The sequence below is a fragment of the Mustela nivalis genome (genome assembly GCF_964662115.1).
Source record: "Mustela nivalis genome assembly, chromosome: 13".
NCBI lineage: Eukaryota > Metazoa > Chordata > Mammalia > Carnivora > Mustelidae > Mustela > Mustela nivalis.
Window position 1 is genome coordinate 520,134 of NC_139032.1, and position 22,679 is coordinate 542,812.

General features: G+C 44.4%; 1 protein-coding gene across 5 annotated transcripts in view; it reads right to left on the minus strand.

Moving 5' to 3' along the window:
• LOC309847267 (contactin-associated protein-like 3) overlaps positions 1-22,679 on the minus strand; it is a 160,569-nt gene that overhangs the window by 105,379 nt on the left and 32,511 nt on the right. For all 5 annotated transcript variants that reach the window (XM_082697203.1, XM_082697202.1, XM_082697201.1 and 2 more), the window contains exon 3: positions 18,956-19,149. In XM_082697203.1, the coding sequence (XP_082553329.1) occupies positions 18,956-19,149 (194 nt within the window). The remainder of the gene's footprint in view (positions 1-18,955; positions 19,150-22,679) is intronic.

The window sequence follows — 22,679 nt, forward strand, 5'->3', positions numbered from 1 at the left end:
TCACAGCAGCCCCACTCCCCTCCCCCACTCCAGGCCCTGTGGGGTCATCCCACTTGAGCAGGTGTGGGTCTGCGCCCTGAAGCCTCCCTGGGTGCCCCTTGCCTGGGGACCGTGTCACCCTTTCTGGCTCGGGAAAAAAAAAAAAAAACCAGGATCCAACTTTATTCTATCTATAAGATACTCATTTTAGATGTAAGGACACAAACATAAATTTGGAATTAAGTCTACGGCCATACCACCCTGAACGCGCCCGATCTCGTCTGATCTCGGAAGCTAAGCAGGGTCGGGCCTGGTTAGTACTTGGATTGGAGATTTGGAATTAAAAGGAAAGAAAAGATATTCCATGCAATTAGTAACCAAAAGACGAGGGTTGAGTATACTAATATCGGATAAAACAGACTAATGCAAGAAGTGTTTCAAGAAATGAAGAACATTATATAATGATAAGGTCAATTCACCAAGAGGATATAAGAATTATAAATAAAATGTGCAACCAACATCGAAGCACCTACATATCAAACTGACAGAACTGAAGGGAGAAATAGATTGGTCTAGAATAAAAGAAGGAGACTTCAATACCACATTTTCAATAACAAAGGAATAATCAGACAGAAGATCAGTAAAAATTAGGGGACCCGAACAAGACTATAAATAAGCCAATTGGTCACTACAGAGATTTATAAAATACTCCATCCAACAAGAGTAGAATACAGATCTTTCTCAAAAAGCCATGGAACATTCTCCAGTATAGACCAGATGTTAGCCCATAAAACAAGTCTTAAAATTTTTATAAAGATGGGGATCAGGCAAAATATCTTTTCTGATCAAAATGAAATGAAACCAGAAAGATTTCAGAAGGAAAATTGGAAAATCTACAAATATGTGGAAATTGAACATTATTTAAAACAATAAATGAGTCAAGGAATAAATCACAAAGGAAAAGTGAAATTTTATTGAGACAAATGGGAATGAAACCACAACCTAGCAAAACTTATGGGATGTAGCAAAAGAAGTGCTAATAGGGAAATTTATAACTATCAATGCTTACATTGAAAAAGAAGAAATATCTCCAAGTCAGCAACCTAACTTTACACCACAGGGAACTAGAAAAAAAAAAAGAAGAAGAAGAACAAATTAAATCAAAAGCTAGCAGAAGGAAAAAAAATAATAAATATTAGCAAAATAGAGATAACAAAATAGAGAATAAAAATAAGATAAACAAAACAAGATAAGCAAAATAGAGGATAGAAACAGAGAAAATCCACAAAACCGAGTTGAGTCTTCAAAAATCAAAAATTGATAAGCCATTAAAGAATCTGACTAATTGAAAAAGAGAGAATACTCACACAGCTAAAGGCAACAATGAAAGTTGGTCTTTACAACAGATTTTATAGACAGGGAAGGGTTATAAGAGAATACTGTGAACACTGTATAGTAGCAAACTGAATAACTGAGATGAAATGGATTAATTCCTAGAAATATGAAATTACGCCAAGACTAACCCAGAAAGAAATAGAAAATATGAACAGACCCATAACAAGTAAGGCTGCTGAATCAGTCATCAGGTCTCCTTACAAAGAAAAACATCGGACTTGATGGTCTCACTGGTGATTCTACCAAATATTTAAAGAAGAACCAACACCAATCCTCTTAAACATTTCCAGAAATATGAAGAGGAGAGAACTCCCTGACTCATTCAATGAGGCCAGCATTACTCCATAATCCAGAGATACTATAAGAAAAGACAACTACACACCAACATCCCTGATCAAGACCAGTGCAAGCATCTTCAACAAAATACTAGCAAACTGAATTCAGTAGCATATGAAAAGGATTATGCACCGTTACCAAGTGGGACTAATTCTTGGAATGCAAGAATGAATCAAGAAACAATCAGCGCCATAGGTCACATTATGAAAGGAAGGGTGAGTCACATGATCATCTCAACTGATGCAGAAAAAGCACTTGAACACATTCAGCACGTTTTCATGATAAAAGCACTTAGCAGACTAGGAATAGAAGAAACTATGTCAACATAATCAGAGTCATATATGAGAAACTCAGAGTGAGCATCATACCCCACAGGGAAAGGTTACAAGCTTTTCCTCTAAGATCAGGAACAATTCGGGGATGCCAGATTTCGTCACTTCTACTAAACATAATACTGGACGTACAAGCCAGAACCATTAGGCATGAAATGCCTAATTGGAATCTAATTCCAATGGAATGGAACCTAATTCCAATCCAAATTGGAAAGAAATAAGTAAAATTATCTCTGTTTGCAGATGGCATGATCTTACATGTAGAAAACCTTTAAATTCCAGGAAAACAACCACACTTTTAGAACTAATCAATGATAGTTGACCAAAATCAACATACAAAAATCTGCTGCAATTCAATACCCCAGCAATGAATAATTTTAAAAGGACACTAAGAAAACAATTTCATTTATAACAGCACCATAAAGAATAAAATACATTGGAATAATCTTAGTCTAGGGGTAGTAGAGTTGTACACTGGAAACTATGAAATGCTGCTGAAAGAAATGAAGGAATACACTTATAACTGGAAGGCTACATCATGTTCATGTTTTGGAAAACTTTATATTTCTAAGAGTTAATGCTCTGCAAAGGAATCTACAAACAATTTTCAACATGGGTGCCAGAATTACTCAAGAGAAAAGGGAGAGTTTTCCAACAACCAAGGCTAGGAAAATTGGATAATAGTATGCAAAAGAATAAAAATGGACCTTCACCTTGTACTGTATATAAAAGTTGACTCAAAATGAATCAAAGTCCTCAGCATAAGACCTAGGGCTATCAAAACTCTCAGGGAAGAAAAACAGGACAAAAGCTTTATCACGTTAAATTTTGTGATGATTTCTTGGATAGGACACTAAAAGCACAGACAGCATAAGGTAAAAGAGATAAATTCAAACACATCAAAATTTAAAACTTTTGTGCATCAAAGAATGCCATCAGCAGAGTGAAATGGCAACCCATGAATGACAGAAAATATCTGCAAATTGATTAGAGGTTCATATCTGGAATACATAAAGAACTTTGTACATCCCAACAACAAAAAAATCAGACATCTTGATTTTAAAATGCACAAAGTACTTCAATAGGCATTTATCCAAAGAAAACATACAAATGCCCAGTGAGCACATGAAAAGATGCTCAACACCAGAAGTCATCAGGGAAATGCAAATCAAAGCTGCAGTGAGACACCACTCATACCCTTTGGCTATGTTTTCAATGGGAAGTAAGATGTGTTGATGAGGGTGAGTTGGAGCCGTGGTGCGCTAGTGGGAATGCAACACAGCAAAGCAGATAGTTCCTCAAAAACTTAAAAATAGAATTACCACAGAGTCCAGGAATTGCACTTGTTGGTATACACCCAAAAGAACTGAAAGCAAGGTCTCAAAGAGATATTTGTTCACCCAAATTCACAGTAACTTTATCTCCTACAGCCAAAAGGTGAGAAAGTCCACAGATCCCTCAGGGGAAGAGCAGCACTGGCATATACATGCCGGAGAACATTCTTCAGAATTTGACACACGCTCCAGCACGGATGGACCTGTAAGACATGCTGCGTGAGATCGCCCGTCACGGAAAGACAAAAATGGTACGACACCACTTAGATGAGGTGCCCGGATGAGTCCAATTCGTGGAGACAGAAAGTGGAACGGCTGTTGCCAGGGTCTGGAGAAAGGCAGGGACGGGGAATTAGTATCTAGAGGGCAGTGGGTTTCAGTTCGGGAGGACAGCAAGGATTCTGGGGAGACCACAGTGTGAAAATGCTAATACCATTGACCCGGCTACTTGAAAATGGTTACAAAGTTAACTTCTATGTTGTGTCTGCTTTACCACAATAAGAAATATTTAAACAAAAAGTGCACTTTCATTAATGTGAATGAGACCCAGCCTGATTTGTGATCCAGTGAGAAATCTAATTCTTGCACATAAACTCCCTGGGGTGATGGGGAACCCCATCCACCCCTGCCCCCCAGTGCCGATCTCCTGCTCACCCTGTGCGTCATCCACTGTGCCCACCACCAACATCACAGCAGTGACATGGGACCCACCTGCCATCATGCCTCATTTGGAGTCACAGAGAGCAGGACACTTGGCACAATTTCTCACCTGTCCTCACACAGTGGGAATATACCCACCACCAACTTCACATGGTGAGGGCCTCAAAATGCCCACTCTGGTGTTTCTTTTTGTTGTTGTTGTTGTTGTTGTTTTTAAGATTTTATTTATTTATTTGAGAGAGAGAGAGAATGCATTTGCACATGAGAGAGAGCACATGAGCAGGGACAGGAGAGAGTAAGAAGCAGCCTCCCCACTGAGCAGGGAGCCTGAAATGGGGCTCGATCCCAGGACTCCAGGATCATGACCTGAGCTGAAGGCAGACACTTCACCGCCAAGTGGAAGAAGTGGTATACCTCTTAACAAGAGGTATAAGGGCTGAAAGGACGATCTCCTAAGACAGCGGCTTCAGAGAGAAAGGATATGAAAGCCAGAAAGGCGGAGAGGGAAGTGAGCTCAGAGACACTGTGTCCAGGCGAGGGCCACAGAAAACCAGAGGCAAGTCTAGGATGGTCATCTTCACTGCCTTGCATTTCCCTGAACAAAGATGCCATGAGATGCTGAGCAAGTCCCCAACAGGGGATGAGGCAGGCGATGCGTTTTCCCAATGCTGAGCAGCTCTCTTTGCTGGTGCCCAAACCTGGAGGGACCCGCCATGCCTGCTCTGCATCTCACTCCCACCAGAGAGAAACCATCAGCAGAGGCACCATGGAGGAACTCTGAACAAGATGGCAGAGCTTTAGGAACTGAGGCCCAGGCGGGGCTGGGAAGGCAGCCAAACCACATCATTCTGGAATGCCACTGAGGATCCCAAGGGCAGCAAGTGCCCAGACATCCCCCAACCACTGTCCTTGGGTGCACCTTCACCTGCAAAACCCAAGGCTTGGGGGACCCAGATCTGCCTCAATTCACCAAGGTCATGGCCATCCTCTCGTGCCTCCTCCCCCTGTTCTGTAAGGCTTTCTTCTGCATGTGCTGGGAAGCGATCTCAAAGCAGGTAACAAGAACAAGAACAAAAAGGAAAATAAAGGACTATGTTGACCGTATCTAACACTATTCCAGGGTAGCACTGAAACTGACCATTGTATAATTCAGAGCTTAATTTTCTCGTTCTGCAACATGAAGACACCTGCTGAACAAGATGAAATGACATAAAGTACCTGGAATGCTTGAAACCACGCCTGGCTCATAGTAAATGCTCACTAAATGTCAGACGCCAGTCCCCAGGCATCAGCTCGGCTCACACACCCGCTTCCCTCTCTGGTCCCACTGCACATTGCACTTGGGATGCTGTTTGCTCATCTTCCCACGTTATTCAAAAGCATTTTTCTTCAATTCCCTTTCAATTCCAGATTATTGCTCTTCCTCCCTTATTAAAAATGGTCACAACAGACAAAATGAGAAAGTCTTTCTCCTCCTGTCCAATAAATATCATTTAACTACAGCTGCCTTTGTCTTTCCTGGCCATTGTCATGTTGGGGTGTGTTGGAATCCCAGCTCTGGGACCTGTGAATGTAACCTTGTTTGTTATCTGGTTTTTGCAATGGTCAAGTTAAAATGAGGTCACTGGGACTGGGCAGTTTATAAGGAGAGAGACGAGAGCAGAGGAGAGACAACAAGAACACGTGGAGGATGCCACGTGATGACCAACGCAGACATCGCACTGATCCGTTGACAAACCAGGGGCCCCAAGAATCACCAGCAACATCAAACCATTAGAAGGACATGGAATGTTCTCCCATAGACCCTTGCAGGGAGCATGGCCCTGACAAGAGATTGAGTTTGTACTTCTAGCTCCAGAGTCATGCAAGAACAAATTTCTGTTGTGTTGAGCCTGAGGTTCTTAGTAACAGTACCTAGGAAAATCTTACAGGGATAGACTTAATTCCTTCCCACCTCAAGGTGCCCAGGAGTGTCTGAGAGGCAGGTTTTCCAAGAGAGGCAGGAGATCACTGTGTGCCTCCTTAATAATCGATTAATGAATTTATTTAATTTAAGGGTAGAAAATCTTCAAGGTAATGAATGCATTAAGCATTTCACTTGTTATTATTTGGGGGCATACAGAAAAAAGCACTACCACAGTAACTTTGCCTTCCGTTTTGAGACACTTTTCTGCTAACCCTCAAGTTTCCTCCCAGGAAATAGGAGCTTGTGCTGGGTCTGAATCTTCCCTCAGTGGGAACTTCCCCTAATAAAGTTCTTGCTGCAGAAGGCACTCCCCCCCACCCCCACGCCGCCCGGGGAGTCTCTTTCCGTGGTCCTGAATTTTTTCTCTTCTCTCTTGTAAGAAAGAAAGCTATTGAATCATTACAAAGATCAAAGCTCTGAAAGGAAGATAAGCCACTCAGGTTTGAATTGATTAAGAACATTAAAAAATACACAATAGAAGACGGGATCAAATCCAAATAAAGTGGCTTTGCCTAATGCACATCAAATGGGGGGATTTTAAACTTCTCTCTCTTGGTCACAGACGTGACATGAGGCAAAGTTCTGGACATCCGCTGCCTGCCCTCCTTTCTTGCTCACCACTCCTTCTGGAAAAGGGGTCTGACCTTGGACTCTTTTTTAAAACTGGGCTCTTTTGATAGTTTTAACTGAATCTCCTCAAGGGCATAAGGGAAAAGATTATGCCAATAAGAAAGTAAAAAGAGTTCTGAGCACAGCACAGCATCACAGGGACTATGACTGGCAGGAGATCTGATGTCTCAGGCGTGGAGCTCAGCTGGTGGACAGGAACAGGACAGACAGACATGCTCATTTCCATACACACCGACCTCTGTACCATAATTCCAGAGGCAGCTTGCCCTTTTATATGCAAGCTGGAAGTCACCTAAAAAAGTTTTCCTTAAATTGGAATAGTATTTATTCTTATCTGTATCCTCAAAAAGCCTATATTAGAAATATAGTCACAGTGGAGATGACTTAAGATTCTATTTACATGAAGGATACTCAGGCCTAAATCCTCATTTCAGCTGACAATCTCAAATAAATAGCGAGCATATTTTTATTTTTATGTGTAATAAAAGTAGCATGAATGATATGATATGCCTTGTAGCCATTAGCCTGTAGATCTTAGAATCGACACAATTTATGTCAAGGGTGTAATCTGGGGAGAAAGGCCAACACAGAAGCACTATGAAAGAAAGAAGTCAGTAACTGGAAGTTTCCAAATGTCATCAGGGAGAGACGGTCATCCAGGAAAATAGCCATGAATGACACCTTTTTGGAAGCCATTCACCCAACAGAGAAGATGTGGCTTCATGAATATGGGGTCAGCTCATCATGCCTTCTTGAGAAACACAGAGATGCAAAGGGTCCTACTGCTTTAGAGGACAAGAGCACAGAACTTGGGGGATCCACGTAGAGTGAGCAGAAGCAAACCTGGACTGGGTCTGGGGGAAGCAGACCCTCAGCTCTCAGCTCTCAGAAACACACTGTGTAGATGAAAAATTAGAACCCTTGTGTGCTGTTCAGGGGATTGCAAAATGGTGCAGCCCCTGAGGAAGAGTTTGGAGCTTCCTCAAAAACTTAATATAGGATCACCATATCCAGCAATTACACTTCTAGGGATATGTCCAAGAAACTTAAAAGCAAAATCCCCAAGAGACAGGTGCACACCCATGTTCAATGCAGTATTATTCACATTAGCCAAGAGGTAGAAGCTCCTCAAGGGGCCATTGATAGATGAAGGGATATCTCGGTCCATTCAGGCTGGTAAAACAAATCACTGTAGACTAGGTGCCTTCTAAATGACAGAAAATTACCGCTCACAGTTCTGGAGGCTGGAAGTCTGGGGCTGGTGTGCCAACATGATCAGTGAGGACCCTCTTCTGGGCCACACACGTTCACTGTGTCCTCACAGGGCAGAAGGGGGTAGGTGTGTGTCTGAGCCTCTTTGATAACGCACCGCCCATTTCTAGAGGACTCTGCTCCCATGACCTAAGCACCTCCCGAAGGTCCCACATGCTAATATCATCATCACCATTGGGAGTTTGGGTTAGAGCAGTGACTTCAGGTGGGACACAAACATTCAGATCATCGCAACAGATAAAGAAAAGATGGTGTACCAAGACAATGGGATATTATGCAGCCATTACAAGGAAAGAGGTCCTCTCCCATGTTACAATGTGGATGACCTCAAAGACCTTATGCTGAGTGAAGTAAGCCAGCCACAGCTAGACTCATGCTATCGGATTCCACTTACATGGAGCACCTGAAGCAGTCAAAGTCCTAGACACAGTTAATAAAATGTGGTTTCTGAGGGCTGGGTGGAGGAGGAAGGGGAAATTCGTGTTCAGTGTGTTCAGAGCCCTTCATTTTACAAGATAAGAAACTTCTAGAGATGTGTTGCTCGACAACATGAACATACTTAATATATTAACTTAATATAATTATCTTCAGTAATTATACTGAACTAAACACCTAAAACCCATTAAGTAAATTTAATGTTATGTGCTTTTTACCACAATAAAAATTAACTGTTTTGTATTTTTTAATCCTTTCAACACCCAGTATTTAATTGAATAGCAATATATACATGTAGTTTAAAAATAACAATTATTGTGTATTTTTAGTCCCCAGCCCCTTCCGCAGAGTGAGAAGTGCTATTATTAATTTGCTGTGTGTCTTTCCAGAATTACCGCGTGTGCATGCACACGTATGTGCATGGTCATCTCAGGGACCTTGGATGGGGACACAGTGCGCGCATTGCTTTCCTCACTTAAAATAGCATTTCCTGAAGCTCGTTATCAATACATAGATTCACCTCCCTCTTTTCAAAGGAAGGCATTTGATGCAGTACTGCACCGTAGCATGCTTTATCTCTGCGCTCACCAGCGGCAGAGAACCGGACCGTGACTGTGAGGACGTGACACTGTCCTCACAGGCGTATTCTGTGCCGTTTATGTGTCCCTGTGGGATTCATTCCCAGGAGTGGAGTTTCTACTCGGTGTAGACAGTGTACTGAGGGGACTTAAGGTGACGCTCCTTCTGGACTATCATCTTCAGAGCTATGCAGCAGGCATTTGGGAACCCCTTTACTTAATTTTATGGAAATTGCCCTCCAAGGGTTTGTGAGAGTGAACAACTTTTCATGCATTTATAAAACTCTCTGTTTCATTTTGTTTGCTGTCTATCTTTACCCCATTTTTTTCAAGATTATTTATTTATTTATTTGTCAGAGAGAGCAGAAGCTCGGAGAGCAACAGGCAGGACAGGCAGAGCAGGCAAAGGGAGAAGCAGGCTCCCCTTGGAACAAGGAGCCCGGTGCGGCACTCGATCCCAGGACTCTGGGGTCATGATCTGAGCTGAAGGAAGACGCTTAACCAACTGAGCCACCCGGGCGTCCCTATCTTTACCCATTTTTAAATGATTTTTTTAAATCATACCCATTTATTTACAAGAATGCTTTATAAATGAAGAAAACTTGCTCTTTAACATATATATTTAAATTTTCCCCAATTTATGTTTGGTGTCATCTCACAGAAATTTTTCCCCACACATCATTTTTAAATTAATCTGGTTTATCAATCTTTTTATTTATTTTTTTTTTTTGTAGCATCTGGGTTTCCCATTTTCCTTAGCATGCTCTTTCCAATAATGTGTACAAAACATTTTCTAATTGCATCTACCCTTTCTCTGTGGCTGATTTATTTTAAATTGTATGTATTTAAGGTATAAAATAGGAATCCAACTTTATTTATTTTTTCCAGGTTGTACCAGTATCATTTATTGAATAATCCTTTTTTTGTCACTAATTTGAAATGGCACATTTATTTTTTGCTAATTCTGTAAATATATTTATTAATGAACACTATTGTGTTTCTTCACTAATATTTGCATTATGCTAATATAAACAATATTAATATTAAGTAGTTGCAAGCAGCTACATTTAAGCTTTGTAAGACCTTTTACTAACTTAATATAAATAATTCCCTTTAATACTATTCTTTTTACCAATTGCTGTGGCTACTTCTGCATGCAAACATTTTAAAATGAAAGTTAGAAAGACCTCATTTTAGGGGCTCCTGGGTGGCTCAGTGGTTAAGAGTCTGCCTTCAGCTCAGGTTATGATCCCAGGGTCCTGGGATAGAGGCCTGCAACAGGCTCCCTGCTCAGTGGGAAGCCTGCTTCTCCCTCTCCCACTCCCCCTGCTTGTGTTCCCTCCATCACTGTCTCTCTCTCTCTCTCTCCCTCTCTATGTCAAATAAATAAAATAGAAAGAAAGGAAGGAAGAAAAAAAGACTTCATTTTATTTTATTTCAGGGTTAGTGAAGGATAAGCATATATCATACATCATTACACTATAAAGTCTTGATATCCAAGGACAAGGATTAATCTCGCTTTTCTTTGATGCCCCTTAATGGTGTTTTAAGTACCTTTTGGAGCTTGTCTTGTCAATTTTATTGTTTGTGATTCTATTAAAAATGAAATCCATCGTTCCTTTATCATTTAACTAATTACTTATAAGTACAAAGAGAAATTAATTAATTTTGGAAATTACTTTCATGAGGAGATACATTGCTGAGTTATTTTTTTTTAATTATTTCCCAGGAGATTTTCTACAGTTATTCAAGAACATATAATGACAAATTATCTTCATGTCTAATTTTAATGCCTCTTGTATTACTTCCCTCTCTATCTGAATGCACTTTTTAACTTGAGAACGTAAGGTTAGAGGCTTAGAAAGGAGGGCTTAACACCTTCATCTTTTAAGGTCACATTGGATAAGTGCTTTTAAAAAGCCGTCCAAATTCTCAAAAGTAAAAGAAATCCCAGATTGATTATCTCTGACACAAGTGCTGAAATAAGGCAGAAGTAGAAGTTTAAAACTTAATCTGGAGATGAACAAGCAATAAGGGGAAAGACTACTTTTTACCTAAGTAAGATGACTCATTATGAAGACAAGTCACCCACAAGACCTCATGACAGAAACGTGAAAAACACTGGTCTCCTTCAGATTGCAGAGCAGTCATCTGTCTTACATCTGTTCCCTGCATAACACTGCTCAGTAAATGGTACTGTAGCAACTAGGCAGCCATCTGGAAAAATCCATTAGCATGGATCCCTACCTCACACCTTAGACAGATACAAAATGGACTAAACCAGGAATCAAGCAACCTGCAGCCCAGAGCCAAATGCAGCCGGTGCATGTTTTTGTAAATAAAGTTTTATTAGAACACAGCCACATTCATTCACTTACACAATGCCTGTGGCTGCTTTCATACAAGGGAGGAGCTACAACAGAGACTGTATGGCCTACAACACTGAAAACATTTGTCATCTGCTCCTTTACAGAACAAGCTAGCAGATCCCTTGAACACACCAGCAGTCCTCTCAGCATGAGAAATCTGAAAGGATCTTTAGAGGACCTCCAGCTTCTCAACTGATGCCCCAACTGGCTGGAAATTTGAGGATTGCTAATAAGAAACTCTGACCATCTAGGAGTTTTAAGACCAGCTACATTAACACTTTTATTAAATACTGAAAACCTGTCGTCCTCTTCTGGAAAATACTATTATTTATTTCATTGCTGCCTCTGTCTATACAAATTTATAAAATGTGCTCTGCATCAAAGGCGGAAAACTGTTCTAACTGCAGGCACAATTTCTGCAACTTGCAGAGATACTGTACGTATACAGAATGCATAAGTACACACCACACATGCGCATTCTGTATATTTACAGTATCTGCAAGTTGTAGAAGTGTAGAGTTGATGGTCACTCCATCTGAGACAAACTGTTGTTACATCATCCTCTGAAGCTGAGCTGCCTGAGTTGCCTGAATCTCAGCTGGAGATTCCCTGAGCTTCCCTGCCTTCTGTCTCCCCGAGACTCAGCTCAATGATGTTTCCTTTCCATGACTGTGGGGAAACTTATCTGTAAGAATTTAATTTTTTCATTGTTCACTTTTCCTGCTTAACACAGAAAGGATTTTTTTTAATTTTTATTTTTGTGCTCTTTCAAGGAATTAAAAAAAAATCCTACTTTTTTTTTTTTTTTTTTAAAGATTTTATTTATTTATTTGACAGAGAGAAATCACAAGTAGATGGAGAGGCAGGCAGAGAGAGAGAGAGGGAAGCAGGCTCCCTGCTGAGCAGAGAGCCCGATGTGGGACTCGATCCCAGGACCCTGAGATCATGACCTGAGCCGAAGGCAGCGGCTTAACCCACTGAGCCACCCAGGCGCCCCTCCTACTTTTAATAAAGTAGGTAGAAAAGATAGACAGAGAAACAAGCCAGAGACCCTGACTCCAGAGCTGATGTGAAACAGTCACAAGATGAATGAATGGAGTGAAAGAGACTAGTGTGTGAGACATGAGAGTAGTGTGCGAGACACAAGAGAGTAGTGTGCGAGACACAAGAGAGTAGTGTTCCAGACAGGAGAGAGCAATGTGTGAGACACAAGAGAGTAGTGTGTGAGACATGAGAGTAGTGTGCGAGACACAAGAGAGTAGTGTTCCAGACAGGAGAGAGCAATGTGTGAGACACAAGAGAGTAGTGTGTGAGACATGAGAGTAGTGTGCGAGACACAAGAGAGTAGTGTTCCAGACAGGAGAGAGCAATGTGTGAGACTTGACAAAGCAGGGAGTGTCCAAGCAATTTCAGTGCAGAGTGAAGGTTTTTGGGTTGGGGAGGATTGTCATTGACAGAGAAGGAAGGAAGGGAGGAAGGAGGAGGGAGGAGGACGGTTTTCCAGGATGGAATCCAGCATTTATCTGCTGTCACTGAGACCTGCAGTTAAGGGCACACGGAGACCACCTTAGACTCAATAGGCATCATCCTTGTACAACTTTGTGGGGAAGAAGTGTTAGATATCTCGCTCTCATATTTGGCACCAAAAGCCTCCCACTGTATAAGCTGCATCCCAGGGGTGGCTAAGGTTTCCATATCGTCAACTACCAATCTGGCTGGGGCCTATTTGATAACAGCAGCTTTCCATTAATTCAACCCAAAAGCCCTTTATTGAGAGACCGTAGTAGGCCTGGGTCTCCCCAGAAATCAATCCCTGACCTAATGGCCCTCAGAGCTCAGGAAGGGAAGACATATGTGGAAAATCCAATTGCTGTCCACAATGATTAAGTGCCATCCATGAAGGAGGGTAGAGAGGGGCTGCCGTGGTGATTGATACACTGTACATGAGGAGCGGGATGGTTAAGCGGGGGATGCCCATATCCCCGCAAGGCTGAGTATACAGAAGTGACCGATAATGGAATCGGCAAGTGTTGCTCCCATTACGCTATAAACTGACTGGTCTCAGAGCCGCACTTGGACCTGGTGAGCCTGGCATTGGCCCAGACCCCAATCTGGCCTCACAGACCCTGCAGACCCTTTCTGCAACTACTTATGTGAGGTGGGGCTTGGTTCTCTCTGGTCATCAACTCAATAGTGAATGTGCACACCCAGACCTGAAATAAACCATCATGGACTTAGCGACTGAACTCACAGGGGCTGCATCCGGCGAGTTTCCACTTCAGCTCCCGGCCGAGCTGCCTACTCAGCAGAGTGCCTACTTCCTTGCACTCATGCTTCCTTATTTCTGACTCAAGCTGTTCTCACGATGACCGGACGTGGTTCTTATCCCTCTTGACTTTGAGATCACATATGGGTCTCGTGACTTCTCTACTTGCACCAAGGCACCATGGTTTATTTAATCTGAATTCAATCGTTTGGGATTTTTTTCTGGTGAGGCCACGTTGCAAACATATCCTGAACCACAAACACACACATGTGCCTGTGATCTGGACTTCACAATCGATTATTTTCCTGTAAGCGCACCAGTCCTTTCCCTCAAACACATGAACCACTGCCGAAGTGACTGATGGCCCCATCCCATCTGCATTGCTCCCAGCATTTTCCTGTCATTTCTTCTACGCTAACCCTTTGCAGTCACCTCCGTCACTCTTGGAGAGCACTACGAGGTTGTCCTCTCCTTCCATGTAATGTTACTTAGCTTCACTAATTAGTCAACACTTTCTGCTTGGTTCAGGTTGTAAGTCATCCAAAGTAAAACAAAGTTTCAAATTCTTTGCTATTTCTTTTTTATTTTCACCCAAGGACCCACTGATACACATTTTCTCAAGGCAAAAGAAATCTATTCAATAGAATTATTATACTAGATTCTATGTTTATTTCAAATAATTTATTTTGTTGTTGTTTTCCTCCAAATCCATTTACTAGTCTCTCCTTAGACTATGCCCTTCTCATGCAAACATCCTGCAGAGGAAGAAAACGCCACTTAAATTCTAAGTTGTCAGTATGTTCTGGGTAACAGCCCAATCTTGAATTCCTAAGAGATACATAATCTTTGAACTTGAGTTTCAGGAGTTAAGAATAAAGCCCTGATTAATGCAAAATGTACAGGTTCAGGAAATAATCTAGTTCTCAAAGATGGTACTAGCTTTAAGCACTTGGTCGTTATTGATAAAAGCAATAAGACACTCTGGGCTTTGTTCCACTAGGTTGGTGATTACTGGGGAGAAAGAGAGTGTCCTGCAGCCAAAGGACAATGGAGTGAGGGTCCTAAGGCTTCATTAAAGGGAGAATCATGTGCTCAGGACAAGCTGCATCCTCCGGCAGGATGTCATCTCCTGTGACCCAGGCAGGTAAGGTCACTAAAGGAGCAGAACCACTTCTCCCGCAGATGGGGCATGGGTCTTTTCAGTCAGCGCTTCTGGGATCCTCTGGGAATCTTGTTAAAATGCAGATCTTCAGGGCGCCTGGGTGGCTCAGTGGACTCCGCATCGGGGTCTCTGCTCAGCGGGGAGCCTGCTTCCCCCTCTTTGTCTGCCTGCCTCTCTGCCTGCTTGTGATCTCCGTCTGTCAAACAAATTAATAAAATCTTTTTTAAAAATGCAGATCTGGGATCCAGGAAGCCAGGATGGGGGCTGAAACTCCATTATCTCTGTCAGGATCCCAGGTGATGCTGATGGTCGGTGGGCCTCCTGTTGAGCTGTAAATCCCATGGTCATCCAGGTCCTCTCTCTTGCAGAGAAGGGGAAGACAGGAGTTGAAAGATGCAATGTACAGGCAAAGGAAAGCAGACAAATATAAAGGAAAACAGAGGATCATAAAGAGAGACGAAGACTAGGAGATTCGAAAATATGGCCCTTCCAGCTTCCGTCCCTTCTTAGTCCACAGTAGCCCATTAGGGTGGCTGAAAGGTCCTTACATGGCTCTGCCCATAGCCCAGGATCCTCAGTGCCTAATGTGGGGCAGGTGGACCACCCGGTGGCAAGGACTCTTCCAACAACCACAGATGGGAATTCTTGGATGGCCCTTCCGCTGGAGTCAGACAAGTCCACGTGCTTCCCCAGGCTTCCAAACCCATCCATCTGCACCAGGAAAAACATGCCAGTAGCTGACCCAGGGAAGACATGGGGCAGGCCTCCCTCTTGGGTACAGCTGAGCTTGAGACCACTGGAATCTTCCTCTTCACAGTGGTTGGACTCCTAAATCACCTAGACCAATTCAAATCTCAAGGCTGACACAGTCCCAAGACCCTAATAATGCGAGTGGCTCACTGTGCCTAATGTTTGTACAAACAGCTCATTTACACTCAGTACCCATCGTCCTGGTTGGGGTCTTGCAAGGAAGGAGCCTGTGTGACTGGCCTCCAATAAATGTTCAGGCTGCTGAGTCTCTAATGAGCTTCTGTGGTTGACTACCCTTGGCAAGGACAGCTCTCACTTGTTCTGGAGGGAACTCAGCGCGCTCCATGCGTCTCTGCTTGGGGAGGACTCCTGGAGGCTCAGGCCTGGTTTCCTGGGGACTTCTTCCCATCTATATTTTTCCTTTACTCCTCTTGCTTTGTACCCTGGGTACATCATAGTTTTATGACTATGCATCGGTCCCGCGAGTCCCCCCAGTGAATCACAGGACCTGAGGAGGATTCCACGGATCTCCAGACACCCAGCAGGGGAAAAAAAGCAGCTCAGTCAACAGCTTACCCAGAGGACCCAGCCAGGGGCACCAGGCTTCAGACCTAAAGAAATCGTGACCTAACAGCTCTGTCTCATATTAGGCCACGGAGCACCTAGTCGTTTTTTACAGGAGTAGCACAAAACCAAGAAAATGACAGTATCTCTTCTGCTAATAAAGAGGGTAAATATCTCAAGGAAAGTTTTTAGAATCTTAAATTCACTCTCAAATTAACGGCAGTGAAGCATAGATTAAAAACCAGGACCTGAAGAGTGGGAAGGGCCTCCGGGAAGGTATGTGCTTTAGGGTGAAGAGCAGGTCCTCTGTGTGAGAAGGGCCAGAGGGCAGCCAAATCTGCCCGATCATCTTCAAGAGACTGTGGGTAGAATCTTAATTATCATCTCGTGGGACTCACTGTGGCCAGAGCCGGCTGTGTGCGCAGCCTGCGGTGGAGACGGCACCACGTGTGCTGTGGGGGCCTGCGGTGGAGACGGCACCACGTGTGCTGTGGGGGCCTGCGGTGGAGACGGCACCACGTGTGCTGTGGGGGCCTGCGGTGGAGACGGCACCACGTGTGCTGTGGGGGCCTGCGGTGGAGACAGCACCACGTGTGCTGTGGGGACGGCTGAAGGACGTGCAGAAGGAGCGCCTTTCCTGGAGGCGACCGAGACGCAGAAGGAGTTCCTGCCCCGGAGGCGACCGAGACGCAGAAGGAGTTCCTGCCCCGGAGGAGCTTCAAGAAGCCCTGAGCCGGGACGAGGGCCTCAAAGGGGGCAGAGCAGGGAGCTCAGGAGAAGCGTCCTACCTCCAGAAGGTAGATTCCACCGCTGCACTCATCCAGCACACATTTACCAAGGCGGGTCTCTGGGAGCGAGCCCCCCGGGTGTGGGAGGGAGGCCACCACACCAGTCGTGACCATGCGACGGCCAGTGGGACCGAGGAGTCCAAGCATCCGTCCTCACCTGCATGGTCTAGGGTCAGTAACACCACTATCCTTGGCCCTTACTCCCCTGGGCTCCTTGAAACAAGGTGCCACATGGTGATGCTTGGATTTTGGTCCCCCCAAAACCACTTAACTAAAAAACAGGAATGGTCACAATGTCACATCCGTGTATCGGGGTGGGATGGGGGTAAAAATATGAACCTTGGTTAATACAACCAAGAATAAGCACACATTAGTGATCCATGACCTGATTTCAAAAAACAAGATTTAATTTGGAACAAACGCTCTCTGTACAGGTAAATGCTTCCTTAACTTTTAACTGTTATTCATTCTTACTTAATGTTGATCTTAACCCTGGTTTGGACCTGGCGTTCCTAGAATTAGCTCAATGTCGAGATACACTTCCGATTACACACTTGGCAACTGCTTTTGGGGGGTATTAAAGTCAGCTGGTCCCCTAAACACTAATTTGTTCTTTTTTCCCAGTGTTAGACAACTAACTAGTTCTTCCTAATTCAATTTAAATCAACATCTATTGATGAACTAGAAAGAGGTCCAGAGATAAAAAATTAAATAGGCCATAATCAATGAAGTTATACTAAGTAACAGAGTTCTAAGGGAGTTCAAGTGAGGCCAATTTGTTACGCAATGAGTATTATCATTTTGTTCCTTGTTAGCATTACAGATAAGCTAACAAGCTACCAGCTTTTTCGCTGATACTTCCCCTCTTACCATGACAAGATAATTTTTAAGACTTACCTAAATTAAATGGAAACTAAACTGTATATTTTTTATTGTGGGTAAATTGTCCTAATATAAAATTCGCCACTTTGGCCACTTGTAAGTGTGCCGTTGTGTACCACTGACAATCACACGGCTGGGCAACCGTCACTGTCATGTACCCCCAGAACTTTCTCATCTTCTAAACTGAAGTTGTCCCCATTAAACAGTAATTCTCCATTCCTCCCCTCCCAAAGCCCCTGGAAACCATCTAAAGTGTATTTTTAAAAAGACTTATTTATTCAGGAGACAGGGTGCTTGGGAAGAGGGGAGAGCAGAAGGAGAAGGAGAGAGAATCTCAAGCAGACCCCCCACTGAGCATGGAGCCAACAGAGAGCTCGACCCCAGGACCCTGAGATCATGACCTGAGCCAAAATCAACAGTCAGAAGCTCAACCAACTGAGCCACCCCAGCACTCCAAGTGTATTTTTAATAATAAGAAGAAAGTAATTCCTTCTCCACCTGAGAAATCTTCTTGAGGCCACAGCCCCTATTGCTCCAACGGCCAACAGCAACGCAGCAGACACCCCACTCTATCCACAGAGCTCCTCCCTCAGGGCACACTATGATCTAAAGACTCAAATCTCTGGATATCTGGTAAAGTCCATATATTTTAATATTCAGAAAGTCAGGTGAGTGAAATTTAATTCTTCTCAAAGAAGCGTGGGTATGGAATCAGAAGCAGAAAGCATGTCCCTGGTGTAAGAGAGTTTAAGTTGTTGTGACTCCAAAGAATCCCTGAGATCTACCCCCCATGAATGACAAGGGGACACACAAGTGCCCAGGTTGCTGCTGGAGCCAGACATGTGTCCCTCAACATGCCATCATCTAAATGGAGACTGCCTGTGACGTGTGTGTCAGTGTCTGGAGACTTTCAGGAATCTCACTTAACCGGAGGACTCGGAAGAATGCGTTTACTCGGCTGAACAACTGACACCAGCTCCCGGGTTCTGGGAGGGAAGCTACACTAGGCTGCACGTGACCTCACCCCTTCAATCACACACTATGTCCAGGAACAACGGGGAGACGTGTTCAGTGTTTCCCTGCAGCACAGGGACATTTGACTTAGCACATACGGGGCCACACGCGTCTTATATTCACTTGTAAACACACTCAGCTACATTGGGAGGCTCCGTCTCTGTGCTCAGTCGACAGATCCACAACATCAGGGAGTGACTGGCACAATTCACAGCAAGAGACAGCTCTCAGGAAGGAACATACCGAGACGCTTTCTTCTCGCCGGTACTGCTTCCAGTTCCTCCCGCCGTCACTGAACATGAGGACGTAGCTGGTCACCCAGTCGGAGCTCCCGTACCCTCCCTGCGTGGCCACAGCTGTGACCTCCATTCTCTCTCCAAGGTCGACCTGCAGCCACTGGTATTTATCTGACACAAGTGGAGACCAGCCACCAGCCCCTTGAGGGGAAACAGAAGCGGAGAAAATAGTAAAGGAGAGAAATCGTTAAGACCTACATTATCCTGTGAAGAAAGAGATCATAAATAAAACTTAAGAAAATCAGAATTCCAAATTCTTGAACGTATAACCCTCCATGATCACACACACACTCAAAACCATGGGTTAAGTAAACAGATGAATCCTACATTCCTCATGAATTGCTCTGATTTCTCAGTCATGACCCTGACTCTCAGGCGTCCAGTGGTCCCAGGCAACACGTGGCCGACCAAACACCAGGTCACTGCATCCCTGCTTGAGACTAATATCTCCGCCGGCCTGTATGTATGACATGCCTTTGGACGGACCTGAAGGAAAACATGCAGACCGTGGTAGAACTAGAACAGCTTAGTTCTGGAATCCCAGCATGAGGAAGTGCCCTACCGAATGACGGGGCAGGAAGGGTGGGGACGGCAAACCCGACGCCCGATGCGCTCACAGGTTCATGCGAGAAACAGGCATTTTGAAGAACCATCTGACACGCAGAGCAGCAGGGGTGGACGTGAAGGTTTTCCTGCGCAGGGAGGGAGAGCCTGAGGGGCAGCAGGGAGCGGAGGGAGAACACAGAGCGAGCGAGTAACAAGAACATTCTAGGTTGTCGAGACAATAGCGGCAGAGCAGAGATCACGAGGCTTTGTCTTGTCCAGTGAGAAACAGATGAGACACGGACTCAGAGGAGGCTCCCAGAGGCTGTGTTGGGACATACTTTGTTCTTCCAGGTCCCAGAAACGTGGGTTTTGAATGTAGACTTAGAAGTCACATTGAAGTTCCTGGTTTTAAATTAATAAGCAATTAAAAAACTGGAAAATAAGTTTGAAGCACCTTCTGGAACCGATGTTTTGCCAGTTATCCCTGTCCAGAAAACACGTCATGGAAGTCACCTGTAATATGATAAGAGGGGTTTGGGAAAACAATTTTCCCCACTGTCTGACACGTCGCTTGAGGTTCTCATAATGAGGCCTAACGCATTAGACCACATTGACCGTCTTCCCGTGAGAGGCTGTTACGGACCCCCGCCCTGGGTTTGCTAAGGCCTGTAGGGCTGAGTGTATATCAGGAAGTGTGTGACATGGTGCCAGGACGGCTGCGAGGGAACCGGAAGTGGGGCGCTTGCGTCAGGATCAGGGCGTCCCCGGGGGGGGGCATGGACGTCTCTTCACTACATCCCCCTTTCACCACGTCTCCCCTTCACCACACAATGTGTTCAAGCACAGCCTTCAGGAGAACCCAGGTTCTTTCTCATTCCTTTCTACCCAGATTTCCCAGACTGAATCTTTGTTCAAGTATTCCAAACTTTCCTCTCAACGTACCACAAGCACAATGCCTTTTTCTTTGACCCAGAATCCAAAATGCGCTGCATTTTGGGTTGTTCTGTAATGCATCTTTTTTTAATTTTTAATTTTTATTTATTTTCAGCATAACAGTATTCATTATTTTTGCACCACACCCAGTGCTCCATGCAATCCGTGCCCTCTATAATATCCACCACCTGATTCCCCCAACCCCCCACCCCCCACCCCTTCAAACCCCTCAGATTGTTTTTCAGAGTCCATAGTCTCTCATGGTTCACCTCCCCTTCGAATTTCCCCCAACTCCCTTCTCCTCTCTAACATCCCTTGACCTCCATGCTATTTGTTATGCTCCACAAATAAGAGAAATCATATGATCATTGACTCTCTCTGCTTAAGTTATTTCACTCAGCATAATCTCTTCCAGTCCCGTCCATGTTGCTACAAAAGTTGGGTATTCATCCTTTCTGATGGAGGCATAATACTCCATAGCATATATGGACCACATCTTCCTTATCCATTCATCCGTTGAAGGGCATCTTGGTTCTTTCCAGAGTTTGGTGACCGTGGCCACTGCTGCTATAAACATTGGGGTACAGATGGCCCTTCTTTTCACTACATCTGATCTTTGGGGTAAATAACCAGGAGTGCAATTGCAGGATCATAGGGAAGCTCTATTTTTAATTTCTTGAGGAATCTCCACACTGCTCTCCAAAGTGGCTGCACCAACTTGCATTCCCACCAACAGTGGAAGAGGGTTCCCCTTTCTCCACATCCTCTCCAACGCATGTTGTTTCCTGTCTTGCTAATTTTGGCCATTCTAACTGGTGTAAGGTGGTATCTCAATGTGGTTTTAATTTGAATCTCCCTGAGGGCTAGTGATGATGAACATTTTTCATGTGTCTGATAGCCATTTGTATGTCTTCATTGGAGAAGTGTCTTTTCATATCTTCTGCCCATTTTTTGATATGATTGTCTGTTTTGTGTGTGTTGAGTTTGAGGAGTTCATTATAGATCCTGGATATCAACCTTTTGTCTGTGCTGTCATTTGCAAATATCTTCTCCCATTCCGTGGGTTGCCTCTTTGTTTTCTTGACTGTTTCCTTTGCTGTGCAGAAGCATCTTTAACTTTTTATTCCGAAATAACTTCCAATTGCCCAAAGAGCTACAAACGTGGTAGAGGGGATTCTTGTCTCCTTTGTACCAGGTTCCCCCAAAGTTACCATCTTACATTGTCATGGGGCTTTTATCAGGATGAAGGTATTTACACAGTACAATATTAATGCAACGACAAACGTTATTTGGATTCCCCAGTGACCCCACTGACCCCATTCCTCTGCACCAGGAGGCTGTTTACACACCGAGTCTCCTCTGTGTTCTCAGCCCATGCCAGTTCTGCCACCTCTCCTTGCCTCTCGTGACAAGATTAGTTCTGCTGCTTTGTCCGAGGGCCCCGCTCATGGCTGATGACTGGAAGGCCTTCTGTATTCTAGCTGAGAGCCACTCACAGTCCGAGGGACATTCCTTGGCAGCTGGGCATGATTTTTATAATTGTCACAAAAATAACCTTAAAATTTAGGTGTTGGCGTTCAGCCGATCATTTTAACGTGGAGACTCCTACGGATCACTTTAGATCTCTGAGGGCCTACCCACGTCCTGCATCCAGGCTCATCCCAGTTCGCAGCAGAGTCCGTAGAAGGTACTGACGACACCCCTGCTGGCATTTTGCCATGTTTCCCTGTGAATTTTAACCTCTCTCGAGGCCAGGAAGTATCACCAGCACGGCATCACCCATGCAGGGAAGCAAATTCAGTAAAAAGATCACGATGTTACCGGCATGTTCCTGGGACCAGCCTCTCCCACAGGTGCTGCTGCCTACCTGCCAACCGGCCTCCCCCACCTGCAGGTAACAGACCCTGAACACCTCCTCCTGACCTTCAGTGAGGACGTACTTCTGGCATGTGTGCCAAGCCATCTGATGAACTTGGGGCGGCGGCAGGCATGGAACAGCAGAATCCCCTATGCCGGGGCGGTTCGCTCCAGCAGGCTAACGAGGTCCCTGGGCACCCAGATCGCTGCTGGACGCTGATACGCAGAGGGAGTCTGCATGCCCCACCCCCTCACCTGCCTCTCTCCCCCTCCGCCCCTTCCTGAAGACATAATGTGTACCAAGGAAAACCTATCTGGGGGCCCCACTTGTGCAG